At 34.2% G+C, this 15,575-nt stretch overlaps 2 protein-coding genes across 2 annotated transcripts in view; both read left to right on the top strand.

Moving 5' to 3' along the window:
* The window catches only part of LOC132034868 (annexin Gh1-like), a 22,210-nt gene extending 8,817 nt beyond the window's left edge, over positions 1 to 13,393 (top strand). The window contains exons 2-5 of the mRNA XM_059425210.1: positions 12,088 to 12,233; positions 12,646 to 12,924; positions 13,133 to 13,189; positions 13,283 to 13,393. Of these exons, the coding sequence (XP_059281193.1) occupies positions 12,088 to 12,233; positions 12,646 to 12,924; positions 13,133 to 13,189; positions 13,283 to 13,393 (593 nt within the window). The remainder of the gene's footprint in view (positions 1 to 12,087; positions 12,234 to 12,645; positions 12,925 to 13,132; positions 13,190 to 13,282) is intronic.
* On the top strand, positions 12,072 to 15,094 carry LOC132033743 (MDIS1-interacting receptor like kinase 2-like). Its single transcript, XM_059423796.1, has 4 exons — positions 12,072 to 12,233; positions 12,706 to 12,924; positions 13,283 to 14,372; positions 14,493 to 15,094. The coding sequence occupies exons 3-4, from the start codon at positions 13,487 to 13,489 to the stop codon at positions 14,804 to 14,806; spliced, it is 1,200 nt and encodes a 399-aa protein (XP_059279779.1). The 5' UTR covers positions 12,072 to 12,233; positions 12,706 to 12,924; positions 13,283 to 13,486; the 3' UTR covers positions 14,807 to 15,094.
* The last annotated feature ends 481 nt before the right edge of the window (positions 15,095 to 15,575 follow it).

Genomic DNA, 15,575 nt, shown 5'->3' with positions numbered 1-15,575 from the left:
TGGGAGCGCCTAAGATTTGGAATATGTCTTCCCATTTTGGAGTAATGCGATTTTTAATCATATGCTAATTTGCGCAAGATAAATTAAATATCGCCGAATAGTTTTTAGAATGATAAACTATTTCGATTTTTATGTGTTGATCGATAGTATTAAAATATAACTAATATACATATAAAAACGAGAGTATTAATATACAATTAGAAAAAATGTGAATAAAAAATGTGATTGATTTTTATAATGCGCGAAAGAAATAAAAATAATTATTTACTAAGATATAATTGCAATCGTTATGTTCGTATCCGTACAAATGACTCGAAAAATAATAATTATTTAAATTAATTAAATGACGATAAATTGATAAAAATCCTAATATTGGCATAAATAAGGATAAGTATCAATAAATCGTATAAAAAATGTGAAAAATATGTAAAAGTTGTATTTTGTGCTATTTTGTGCAGAAACGTTAATTTCAAGAAGGATGAGCCAAAATTGAGTGTCAACAGATTTCACTAACCCTTCTTTCACCATTCTTAAATTTTCTTCGTACCACGACTCCTTAGGAATACATGAAGACCAACCCGAAACCACAACATACTCTTGTCAGGAAAGACTCCTTGCTTTAGCGGAGCAACCTTAAGCGATCCCAACAAACTGATCCACTCATAACTGACCTTGCTAATTCTAAGTCTTACTTACACCTCCAAATCACAATGCAGGAAGCATACCACTGAATACTCCGCAGAGCCAAGTTCGTAGGACACCATCCGATCACCCTATAACCTCTTGCGACCATAGTACCTTAAATCACTACCAAGTACTAACGTAACCCATTAATTTAATCATACTTTAACTCAACGGAATCCACAAACCCACTTTTCATGGATAAACCCCAATTTCTACTTTAGAAATTCCGGATTAAAGTTTAAACTAAGGAATTGAATCAAGGGGAAATACTTATATTATGGTTTAGACCTTACTCCATTGAAGGAACTTGGAGAACGCCTTTGAATTCTCCTAAGTCCAAGCTTTCAATATTATGAGGAACCCAAAAGCAACATTAATAACAAAAATGCCCAGCTGTTCTGCCTCGTTTCTCATGCCAACTGATCCCAAAACTCGCTTTTGATGCTTCCAACGGATACCTTGTGAAATTTCACTCAAGTTAGGCTTTTGAATCACTCAATTTGACCTTATAATGAATGAGATATGGTGGTTTCAAGTTTGATTTTTAACACACATTTCAATAGCAATTTCACAACTTTTAAGCAAAATTACACCAGAAAAACCAGCAGTGAATTCCTTTAGTAAAATTGTCATATCTCCCTCATACGATGGCGAAACGCGAGGAGACTTGTTGCTACAGCTCCGAAATTATGATACGGATCTAACGATTCAATCGAAACACAAAACAAAGGTTTTATCCAAATAATTATGGTACCCTTTTCAAAAATACTTAATGGAATCAAATGATATCCCTTTCTCCTTAAATTCATAAAATAAATCACTAACGTGATCACATCAAAAAGAGGATCGATTAAAACGTCTTTCACCATTAGTAAACTTGTTTATATTCTCATATTCTTTCGTCGAAATACCCTTGCCAAAAATCCTTAATGGAAATAATTCCATTTTACCTTAGTTCGTAAATTCACTAACGTGATCAACGATATCTAAAAGTCCTTCACCATTAGTACTAGTCATACTATCATCATTTTGTTACCGTAAATAATTACATTGACCCATGCCTTATTCAATAGTCTCAAAAGGGTGCTAACCAACCCCTTACTTATATATATATATATATATATATATATATATATATATTTTTTTTTTTTTTTTATCCTTTGGTCAACCCTAAGTCATTGTATTCAAAATCAAAGAAATCCTCAAGATTTAACCTTTGCACAACTTTCCGATAATTCTCATTCGAAAACTTAGATGCAAGACCCGATAATCCTTCAACTATACCTCCATCCTTGTCCAACGCAAGAGTTGTTTCTAATTGTCGATCACTGGCTCCCATTAGCCTATGACAAGTTCAGTTTCGACCAACGCCTATACGACTTTAACACTACCCTAATACCAACCCACTATGAAAATGCCCACGAATCAACACTCTTGGTTTCAACAATTCCCTCTATCATCACTAACCTCAAAGATGCCAAGCGAACCCACGAACACACTTTACAAGTGAATGAACACTACTGTCTATTCCACTAGACTTCACTTATCATAAGTAACACTGCAACCTGATTTCGATCAGAAAACCATTCCCGAAAGAATTCTCAACCACTAATTCTATTCGCTATCACAATACTAATCAAATTTAAGCCAACTCCACATTTCATAGCCTATACAATATGTGCACACGCACACTTTGCAACTTATCTCATAAACGCGCGATACCAATCATTCCGTTCCTATAGTGGAGATTGATCTATCTGAGCATTTTTTTTTCTTACGCCTTTGTCACATCCTCACAATAACACTCTTACCAAAATACCATAAGAACTCTTACTTTGCTATACGCTTCCTAAAACCGATCATATCATCGAACAAATCGCTCTTATTAAGCCATAAATGCACTCTTGCCCCTTTCGAGAAAACCCAATACTATAAATATGGAGATCCTATGACCCTATGAATCACCTTTCCCATCTCTTCAACCAACCTTACAATAACGAGCCTAATCACGACTCCACACAGATTGAAACCTCAAGTCATAGCTAGAAACCGAACTTAGTCACGCATCTAAATTAGGACAACACAACTCGCATCGTACCACATGTCGGAAACAACCGTTCGCGCAGAAGAATTTAAGGATGAGTTCCCATCATCCGGGAGAAAGTAAAACAGAGAAGTTCAGATACCAATTGGGATCAACTAGATACCAATTTGAATGAAGTAGCACGAAATAATGAAAGAATGCGAAGTTTCCTAGATGTCCCATAGCCTCCCAATTATAAGTGTGGCGCGCAACACACCCATAAGTAGGACTCTACTAGACATTGCTCTTGTACTTATAGACCGGGTAACCTAAGCTCTGATACCAACTTTGTCACGACCCAAATCACGGATCATGCGGGCACCCACACTAACCTTCCCCGGTGGGCGAACCCTTCGATAACTACCTTAATTTGATACAACATGCGGAATAAATGCTATTATTATAAGAAATTCCCAAAATCTGGTCTAGACTCATACAAGAGCTTCTAAGAAGTTTACAATTTGAATAGATAACGGACTCAAACCGGATACGACTTCGTTTAAGGATAGAGAACAACGTAAATCTAAGGAGAGACTCGGGTTGCAATATCTCAAATAGCACCCAAACGCCTTTGACGAATGCCTCGAAACGGTCGTGAGACTCCGAACATCACCTGAAAATAACTCTACACTCCAAAAGGAGTGTAGCAAGAGTAGTATGAGCACAACACTAGGCTCGTAGGTATCATAGGCCGACAATGGTTAGTTCACGCATATAAACAAGAAGCAACTAACAAGTAAGCAGATAAGTAATCAAACACAGTCACATCTAGCACATGAGAAAGTCTTGCATTAACGATAGTCACAGGATCTCAATATCTCGGATTATAAGCCTAGGGAGAATTCTATAAACCTCGATTCCATCCAACCTTTAAAATAAATACTCACAAACAACAACTCGAATTCACAAATCAAGAATCAATCGCAGAATGTGCCATGCAATGACATGAATGACCATTCAAATGGAGTGCTATGCAATGCAATGTCGTGCTATGTAAATGTTATGCAATGCAAGAGTCACCTCTCACACTCCACTCCCGTACACACATGCTATGGCAATGCCTCATAGTCATGACCCATGGGGGACCCGCGAAGTCCATGTACCACTCGCTCCGAATATAACCTCGGATCACGAGCACACTCTCACGATCCCGGCAAAGACCTCGGGCATCGGACACTCCATCGTTCCCGCAAGAAACCTCGGGCAACAAACACTCACAATCTCTCTCTCTCGTCACTCTCAATCTCCGGCAGAAACCTCGAGTCTCTCTGTCACTCTCAATCTCAAAAACCTCGGAGTCTCTCAATCACTCTCCTCACCATTATAACAACATAAGAGTAATATGAAAGCATGTCATGCATGATATCGTCTCAATTATATCACCAATATGCAATAAACAAGTACAAGTCATATTATTGCCCACGGCTCAATCATCAATATTACCCTTCCCTTTCATAAGGTGAGGGAGCTAGTATGTGATAAAGATACAACTAGGTGATAATTACATCACATAGCACATAGAATATGGGATGCATGCCTCGCATGGAATCAACCTCAATAATCACCGCAATCATAGGTTCCATAGATTCATACTAGGAATTGCAATTCAATATTCAATTCTCGGTAATAACCTTCCTCTTCCATATGACCAAAGGGGAGAACAAGAGAGAGAGAATTATATCAAATACATGAAATCACAATACAATGACAGCTCACACATAACAATATCGTAATAATGGCGACGAGCCCACATAACAAAGATATCACAATAATGGCGACAAGCCCACATAACAATAATGGCGATCACAATAATAATGGCGACAAGCCCACATACCAAACCTAGATGGAATTTACCTCCACACCATGCCCGAAGGCCTATCATGCTTTCCCCGTAAATCACTACTATTTACATACGTTTCGCTAACCAGAGTCTAGACATAAAGTAAATCGTAACCTACCTCAATGCCGAACAGGTGTCACGAACTTTCACGCCAAAGCTTTTTCCTTCTGAAGTGCTTCCGATCGGACCAGGTCTTTAGTGCTTATTCGTCACACAATATGTGTACGCTACCCAATAATACTTTAACCTATATTAAGACGCCAACAACTATGGTTAAGCTACAGGGAGATTCAAACGTATTCTAACGTTAGTAACTCCTTTCTAGATGTTTAGGCGATGTTTTCTCTTGTATCTAAACCAACCACATACTACCAATACAACATCAATAATTATGTGTTCAATACCAATCCGGACAGCCCACACAATATTCTAAACAACCCACATTCATAACATGCAATAACGATTCACATACGGTTTCGACATTCTCAAGTTACTTTTATTAGTTTGTAGCCTTAACGTTTGCATGTAACAACTTATAACAGCCCATCCAACATACAATATGATGTATACTCTTAACTTATAATTATTCTTTCCAACTTAATGAAAACACAAGTCCAAAACAGTCCACTACCACAACATGTCCAAAACAGTCTCTAACCGACAACATAACGATGTTCGGAATTCTTGCAAACGTTTACGAACATACTAAGCCAACCACATGCGATTTTTATACATCATTTCATGTCTTCTTTTCATATAATTTTAGTAAGTTATGACCAGCTATCCACACGACAAGTACAACATCAATTCATACGCAACTACGCTATATCGTCATTTTTATAATCCTTAAAACAACTCACAAATGACTTTAGTTTCAACTCCAACCATTAAACACCTTCCTTTCCATCATAAAATTCATGATAATAACAATCAAAATATCAAGTAAAAACAGTTCACTAACTTCTTCACAAAACAGTCCACACACGGCTACACCATGCTTCAACATCTCTCACATAAAATCATAGATTCAACCATTTTCATACTAACATAACTTCACCTTTAACCTTCCAATTCTTTTCATTCTTTTTACCATGAGATCTATGATAGTAACAACCATATTTATTAAAGAAAATCAGTCCATTAATTCCACCAAAACAGTCCCTACGGCCAACTAACATTCCAACACCAACTTTCATGATTTTATGCATGCGATTCATGTTCGTCAAGTTACAACCATACTTCAACATCAACACATATAACCCCATAACTACTATCATGTTCCAACATCAACACACCTTATTTCATGCATACAACTTATATTCACACATCTACATCACCCTTAATACATGAAAAGAAAGTTAGATCTTACCTTGACAACTTGACTTCTCTACTTGGCTAGAGTTGGTGACTTGAGATGGAAAATGGTTCTTGTTGCTCCAAAGACTATCTTCACGTTTTAGGGACCTTCTAAAGGGTTGAAACACCTTGGAAAATAATTTTTGGATCAAGACTCAAAGGGCTCAAAAATCAGCCCCTTGGCCGTGAGCTCTCCCCTCTCTCCCTCTAGGTTTTCTTTCTTTGTTGTGAAGTTGAAAATGAATGTAATGGCTGATTCCTTAGTCATTATTTGGTTAAATTATGATGCCTACAAGTTGGACACAACACATGCTCCACTCATGACATTGAGCACTCAATTAACTTTACACAAAATTTCAATATTTTTCTCACAACTTTCGGCCATATGCCTCCTTTGTTCCCTTTCTTCTTCTTTCCATTTAATTGTTTATGAGACAATTGCATGTGTAGTGAATGAATCATACACTAACCTTTGTCCATTGCAATCATACAAGGATGAATGTCAATATTTAAGTGTGCAAGTATTCTTCCTAACATGTGTGTCTTCATAAAATAATGCATGCCTTCATAAAGTGATAGATGCCCTCAATATTCAAATGCATGCCTCAACTTTTTTCTCCCCCAATTTCAGCCACCTTGGCCGAACCTCACCTCTTATTTTCTTTCAATTTGGTTGTCCACAATATGATGTAAGTGTAGTGGATGAATTAATGTTTAAATGTATATTTGTATGTCTCCCATAATAGTCTTATTTAAGATGACTTTGAGTCATCTTTTGGACATGGCATGTTAATGCTCATATTGGCTCATTGTTGCCACTAATTTTAACTTAACACCACAATTAAGTAGTTTCTAATTTCCAACAACATTCTTGTACTAAGTAAAATTTGTAACCGATTAGTTCTAGTTTAGAAATTAAAATCCGAAGTTTCTATCTCGCGTTGATTCTTTCGCGAATAACTCGACGTATAAAAATACGGGTTCTAACATTCTCCCCTCCTTTAGAACATTCGTCCTCGAATGTCAAATGAGGACTAAAACTCGTCAATTAAATAACCGAATCACCCGTTATCGCAGACTATAGACGCAAGATTAGACCACGAAAAGGGTGTTTTAGGAATATTAGGCCTAAAAGTGCTAAACGACCAAATGGGCCGTTACAAAAATCTTCCTTATATGCTTCCCATAGAGCTTTAGCTGATTCTCCTAAAAATGTCTCTAAGTATTTATACATAGTTTCCGCATCTGTATCATTATAGGTTGCATCAAATCCGTTAATGGTTTGAAGTCATTAAAAGACTTTGCCAAAAAGTGAAGATGAGGATGTTCATCTCTCTTGTTGGTGACAAGACGAAGACTACCAAAGACAACGACGCAAAGGAGCTACTTCTACCAAGAAAATCATACTTGCAAAAAAGAAAAAAAAATGACAACATAGAAAGTGTAGTTAAAGAGACTTTGGAAAGATTTTTCCAAACAAAAGGATATATATATATATATATATATATATATAATATATAGAACCCTAGTCCATGTAGTGCAATGAATCAAAACTCATTCCCGAATTATCTCCAAGTCCAAGGATGTCACCTTGGGCTTGAATATAGGGTTCTTGATTAGTTCGAAGTTTGGAGAAGATATGGTAAATTTTCAAGACAAGTAGTTCCTTCATTTCAAGATTCACAAGACCCAAACGACTACGATTCGGGTTAGATACATAAAAAATAATAATAATAATAATAATATATATATATATATATATATATATATATATATATATAGAGTGTGTGTGTGTGTGTGTGTGTGTGTGTGTGTGTGTGTGTGTGTGTGTGTGTGTGTGTGTGTGTGTGTGTAAAGCAAAATAATCAAACAAAAATAAGTGGAGGAAATAGTCATCATGAGACAAAAGAGTTCTACCATGGACGAAAGATTAGATTTTTATCAAACAAAAATTTGACAAAGTGCAGTTCCATTTGTCTACGAGAACTTGATGGTCTCATGCTATATATATATATATATATATATATATATTATGTTCAAATAGGAAATCGTATTCTTTCTTGGGCGTTTTTTTATGTGATCTTTTAATCTACTTAATTGGAAACAACCACCTCTCTAGACGTGATCTTTAATCTACTTAATTGGTATAAACTCCTAGATTATTATCTTTTTCTTTTATATGTTCGAATGTTAAATTATAAATTGAAATAGTATCCATAAAGTTTAACCATCTTCGTCTCATCAACTTTTATCATTAATTTTTTGATAAAATTTGACTATAGCTTCACGATGAATCGTTCTTATCAATATTTCTGGTTTATTTAGTATATACAGTCTAAAACTATTTAAGCCATATATTACGGCTAAAATTTCGGCGTCTATACTACTCATATTTCCTTTTTCTCGGTACTTGCCGCTTTGATAAGCACATATCTTTTCTTCATTTTTATTGCTATATTTATTTGGTTTTGCCTTTAATACGGCTCCCCATCCTTCGAAGCTTCCATCTGTTTCTATAATTAAATAGTCTGTTTCTAGGGGCATATTTAAGTCTGGAATATTCTTTATTTTTTTCTTTAATTTTCTGTACTAATCTAATATCTTCGGTATTAAAGTGTTTTTGACCATTTGATCCAGTTTTTTAATACAATGGCCCTACTATTTTTCCTAAGTCTTTTATAAAACTTCTAGCATAATTTACTATTCCTAAGAATTTTTGTAATTCTTTAACATTATCTAATTTATCTGGCATTTCTAAGGCCTTTTTGGCTATATGCGGTTGCAATTTTATTTTGCCATCTCCTAGTACTACTCCTAAAAAGTTTATATGGTTTTTACATAATTCCATCTTTTTCTTGCTAATTATTATTCCATTTTCTACAAATAATCTAAATACTGCCTGGAGGTGTCCTAAATGTTCTTTCATGTCTTTACTAAATACTAATATATCATCTACATATACTAGGACAAATCTTTTATAGTCTCCAAATATGCTATCCATTTTTCTTTGAAAAATTGGTGGAGCTGTCTTTAATCCAAATGGCATTACTAACCATTCGAAATGTCCTTCGGGACGGATGTGTAAATGCGATCCATTCTATACTTTCTTCTTGCATTCGTACATTCGCCAATATCCCGATTTACAATCAAATTTACTAAAGATCTTTTTACTTTGTATTCTATTTATTAGTTCTGTTTTGTCTAGTAACTTATATCCATCTGTTCTGGTGTTATCATTAAGTCTTTTGTAATTTATTACCATTCTAGCTTTTCCTCTTACTATCTCACTATGATTTCTTACCATAAATGCGGCAGATCTATGTTTAGAAGTAGATCTTCTTATTACTCCTAATTCTAACAATTCTTTTATTTGTACTTTAAAGTCTTCTACGTCTTGGTTAGTTGCTTCTATTGAGGCTGTTTTAATTATATATTCTGATTTATTATGTCTAATTTACATACAATTTTGTTATTTTTCCAATGTTTTAAAGGTTTTTCACCTATAATTTCTATCTCATCTAGTATTCTTATTATATTATCTAAATCTTTTTGGTTTTTTATTACTCCTATCTTTTCTATCCCTGTTTTAAAATTATATAATTCTGTTTCTATATCTATTAAAGTATAATTTTTTTCTATTAGATTATCGTCGTCTAGTATTTCTTCTTCTTCTAGAATTAAATTCTTTATTTCTCTTTTGCTTTTACAGAGATGTATTGTTGTCTTGACAATCCTTACAACAACTCTCTTCTTTCTTTTGTAGGTTTATTTGGTCTGGAGTAGAGATCTTCTTATGTCTGATTCTAGTTTTGGTTTTATGAGCTTGTACTGGTGTATGAGTAATATTTTTTAGAAAAATTACTCCATCTCTTGTAATTATGCAACTTCCATTGTTATGTAACATAAAGTCTAACCCGATGACGAAGTCTATATTTATATTCAAGTCTCTTACCCATATTTTATCCATTTTATAACTGGGTTTGTAAAATTCTGAACAAGTGTTGATAAAGCTAATGTATGCCTTATGAACATAATGTTTATATATATTATGAGCTCTATCCATTTGCATGGCTGCAACTGATTTGTCTAGAACTTTTATTAAATTTGGTGGAACTATTCGTTTATTTATTATACATTTAGTACATCCTGAATCTACTAATGCTAATGTTTCTATTTCATAGTCATTTATCTTAATTCTTGCAAGTATTTTTATAGTTCCTAATTTTTTATCTTCATTACATACTAGGGCTCCATGGTCTTCTATACTCATTAGTTCCGCTTTGTTGAATCTTCTGGTATTGTTCTTAGCGGTTGTATATTAGATAGATGTATTTCTTCATCTTCGCTATTTGCTTCTTTTTCTTTTCCTTTTTCTAATTTACATAACCTGGTTTCTAATTCGTTTATTCTAGTTTCTAATGTCATTATTCTTATACTCATAGTAGGGTCTTCTATTTTTTTTATGTCTTTCTTCTTTATGAATTTTTGTCTTAAATTCTTTTTCTATACACATGATACATCCTTCTATAAATATATATATATATATATAAGTTATACATATATATAAGTTATATATAACTTAAACATATTTATATATATTAAGTTATATAACCTAACTATCTTGATACATATATTGATATATATATAAGTATATTCTTACTATATTTTAGGTATATATATATATATATGTATACGTATATACGAATTTATAAACTTAGAAAACAATTAAGCTATAAATAACATAAGTTATAATATATAAGTTATAAGTATATATATATACTTAAAGTGTATATATATATATATATATATATATATATATATATATATATATATATATATATATATGTATACGTATATACGAATTTATAAACTTAGAAAACAATTAAGCTATAAATAACATAAGTTATAAGTATATATATATATATATAAAAGTTATATAACCTAGGTATATTGATATATATACGTATATTCTTACTATATTTTAGGTATATGTAGTATATAGTGTTAACTTAAGCATATAACTTAATATATATATGTATACACGTATATTCTCGTATTCTTGACTTCTTTGTTAGCTTTGTTAGTCGGTAAATATTTAAACTTTACTTATAAACTTGTATAACATATGTAAATATACCTACAATATACTAATAAATACTATAATATATATATATAATACAAAAAACAAAAAAAAAAGGTTTTGGAGCATTTTAACCGGACCGGTTCCGGTTTGAGGTTTCAAACCGGTAAACCGGAACCGGTTAAACGGTTCCGGTTTTTTAACCGGAAACTGGCCGGTTCCCTAACCGGTTACCGGTCCGGTTCCGGTTAAACCGGTTAACGGGCATACTTTGACCAGCGGTTTAAAATATATTTTTTCTGTTGCAACTTGTAATACTTTTAGGGCTCGTTTGGTTGGAGAATAAGTTATCCAGGAATAATTAATCTCGGAATTAGTTATCCGGAATTATTATTCCACCCTTTATGTGGGATAAATAACACTCTAATATCAGGATAACTAATTTCGGGATTAGTTATCCCGTGAATTTATTCCAACCAAACGTGGAATAAGATGGTACTAAATTTTTATTCCAAAATTATTTTTACTTATCCATCATACCAAACGACCCCTTAGTATAATTCTTGAATATCTAAATCTTAATTATAAAATAACAAATAGATCTAATCCAATTTAGAGGATGTTTGGATGGGCTTATGCCTATAAGTCGCTTGTTTGCGAACTTATAAAAAAAAAAATAAGTTGGGGTAGTCTAACTTATTTTTTTGGCTTATAAGTTGTTTTAGAACTTATAAGTTCGCTTTTAGATAAGCTAAGTCAAATGGGCCCAATTATTTTTTTGAGTTTATTTTAAGCACAAAATGACTTTTAAAATGGATCCAGCCAACACTCAAAAAAACAAAACGAACATAAGCAACTTATTAGCCAATCCAAACGGGCTCTTAGTTGATTGTCGAGAAGTGAAACATAACAACTAATCTAGGAAAGAGAAAGTACAACAAGTGATGGATGTCTATGATAATATTACTGACATGGTTTTTTTCTTTTAACTTGTGGAAACTTCTGGAAATTTTCGAGTTGACTGTTGATGATTACTTGTTGCAGGATTGGGAACAAACGAGAAGTTGATTATATCAATTTTGGGTCACAGAAATGCTGCTCAACGTAAATTGATTAGAGAGACTTATGCTGAGACTTTTGGAGAAGATCTCCTTAAAGAATTGGACAGCGAACTTACCAATGATTTTGAGGTCATTTTCCTACCCCTTGTGATAGCAACATCAATAAATTTAATAAAATCTTGAACTTGTTTGAATTCTTTCTTAGTTGATCAATTGAGTTACTGTGATCAAACGGCTGATCTTGAAGGGTGTATGAGTTGGACAAAAACCATGCTTTCAGCTTGAATTATGTATACATATAAAATCTATACATATAAAATCGTACTTACCTGAACCCATTGACTCTAGATCCTAGATTCACCTTCGATTGTGATCATAGGCAGATCTATGACGGGTTTTGTGAGTTGGAATGAGACCATGGTTTTGGCTTGAATTATGTATAAATATGTCAAAATATGAAAATATATACATATAGTAAAGTCATACTTGTTCTGAACACACTGACTCTAGATCCCTGATTTACCATTGACTGTGATCATAGGAGGACTTTGATAAGAAAGCTAACACTTGTGTTTACTTTTTCCTTGACTATTTCTCTCAGAAATTGCTGGTAGTGTGGACACTAGATCCTGCAGAGCGCAATGCTCATTTGGCTAAGGAATCTACTAAGAGATGGACAAAAAGCAACTTTGTTCTTGTGGAGATAGCTTGTACCAGATCTCCTAAAGAACTGGTTTTGGCAAGGGAAGCTTATCATGCTCGTTACAAGAAATCTCTTGAAGAGGATGTTGCTCATCACACTACTGGGGATCACCGCAAGGTACTTCATTCAAATCATTGTACAATTGCAAGTGGTCTCATTTGTGGTTCCATATCCACTTAGCGTCCTTAACAATAATTCTTAATTTGTTGGTGTTGACGAAACAATTGCTCAGTCTTTTGGACACTGAAAACAACATATCATCACCAATTTATAAACTTTTTAATCTATACTTTTAGTAAAGTTAACTTTGTAACACATTATCAAGGCAAGAATGTCTTTGTCTATGGATTATGGAACTCCACTTTGCAATGTAGAGTCTAAGGTTCGCTAAATTTGGCGCTTGCTTGGAGGATCGGAATAGTTACAGTGAATGAACTTTGTGGAGTAACTCATTCATTTTTCCAATTTCTTTCAGCTTTTGGTACCTCTTGTGAGCTCCTACCAATATGGAGGAGACGAGGTGGACTTGCGCCTTGCTAAAGCAGAAGCTAAAGTTCTCCACGAGAAGATCTCCGATAAGGCTTAAAGTGATGATGAGGTCATTAGAATTTTGCCCACAATCTTAAATCTTTCACACAATGGCCTTTCTGGCCGCATTCCTGAAGAATTTGAAAGTTCGATGGGTTTGTGGGATGTCGTCTTGTCATACAATGAGTTGGAAAGTGCAATACCAACTAATAAAGCTTTCATGAATGCCTCATTAGAAGGTAATAAAGGTCTTTGTGGCAATGTAACTGGATTCCAACCTTGCGAAAGGCCATTCTCTATGGTGAAGAAGCACTCAATGACGAAGGAACATAAACTCATCCTCATCACTGTACTTCCTATTCTGGGAGCACTAGCGCTTCTCTGTGGTTTTGCTGGTGACAAAAGAAGCAGAGTTAGAGACGTTGAAAGACGGGATTCCATTGACAAAGATGATGGTTTGCTTTCGATATCCACGGTACATGGAAGTTCATTATACTGGGATATCTTAAAAGCCACAGAGGAGTTTGATGCAACATTTTGCATTGGGCAAGGAGGGTTCGGAAGCGTTTACAAGGTAAACCTTCCATCATTGGGGAATGTAGCCGTGAAGCGACTTCATTCCTCATTTGAGATTAAGCATCGCAAAAGCTTCATGAATGAAGTAAGAGCGTTGACAGGGATTAAGCATCGGAACATTGTGAGACTCTTTGGCTTTTGTTCGAATGCTCAACACTCGTTCTTGGTTTATGAGTACGTGGAGAGGGGGAGTTTGTCTACTATTTTGAGCAACGAAGTAGAGTCCAAGAAATTGGATTGGCTTAAAAGGCTGAATATCATCAAAGGCGTTGCTTTTGCTTTATCTTACATGCACCACGATTGCTCACCCCCGATTGTTCATCGAGACATATCAAGCTGTAATCTTTTGCTTGATTCCGAATTTGAAGCTCGCGTTTCTGATTTTGGCATAGCTAAGATTCTCAAGCCAGACTCATCCATTTGTACCGCACTTGCAGGCACATATGGCTATGTAGCACCAGGTAAGTTCTAACTTCTTATCCTTTTCTTAGTTCATGAACTATATCTGCACATTCTATATTGTTTCTATCTTAGTTGCAAGTTTAAATTGTTGTACTTTTTTGGATACTGTATTGTTTCAGAGCTTGCCTATACAATGAAGGTTACAGAAATGTGTGACGTCTATAGCTTTGGAGTATTAGCATTGGAGATAATCAAAGGAAAGCATCTTGGTGAATACCTTACTCTTCTAGCAAATTCATCGACAAGAGATGTGCAGCTTAGCGATTTGCTATATGAATGCCTTTCACATCCTGAAGATGAAGTAAAAGAACTTATGGTTTTCATCATCAAGCGAGCAAGCTCGTGTTTGCTTGAAAATCCAAAATCAAGGCCAACAATGCACTTCATCTCTCATATGTTATCAATGGATCCACCAGTTCATCAGATTCCATGAAGGTGAGCTTCCGAGATGTAAGGTGGTCCTTGTATGGAAAAGATTATGCTTGGCACCAAGTGGTTGTGAATTGAAAAGTTTGTTGATAAGAACTTTCACAGCAAATTATTGCTGGGACTAGCCTTTTCTGTATTGTTTGGTTGCTTATATAGATTATTACTTATTTCAATCTGAAAGATTCAGAGCCTTTGTCCTAGATTATATACAAATTACATATACTGTAGAAGGTAATTGTTTAATATCCTTGTGCCAGTAAGTAATAAAAGCAAGTTCCATGCTCGCTAAGTACTACAGATGTTATTGCCACAGCTTTGCATGTTTTTTTTTAACTCGTGAAAAATCTTGAACCATGAAAACTTCTATAATTTGAAACACCCTGCAATGCATGTCAAACAAATGATATTTCAAAGACGAAAATAGAGAAGATTATGTATCAAACTAAACATTTACTAAACATGTATGCATAGATTCCTCTTTTTGTTGAGTAAGGTAATCAGAACAGTTAAGGAAGATATAGGAATACAGTGTTTGATATCTTGTATGTGTGTGTTGTTTTCTGTTTTTATGACTCTTTTTCATAAACCAATAAAACCATGCTCGTTTGTAATAAACATGTCCTCAAATTTTAACACGTCTCTTCATAATTAACCTCATTAAATAATACATAGTGACTAAAATGTACTAGTTGTTAATTCCATATTATTAACTATATTATCTTTCTTTGGATTTAAAATATCAAATTTCAAACTGTTCGAAAGATGACCTATTA

Source organism: Lycium ferocissimum, chromosome 10, assembly GCF_029784015.1.
Source record: "Lycium ferocissimum isolate CSIRO_LF1 chromosome 10, AGI_CSIRO_Lferr_CH_V1, whole genome shotgun sequence".
Classification (NCBI taxonomy): Eukaryota; Viridiplantae; Streptophyta; class Magnoliopsida; order Solanales; family Solanaceae; genus Lycium; species Lycium ferocissimum.
This window is presented reverse-complemented; position numbering and strand designations above follow the sequence as displayed.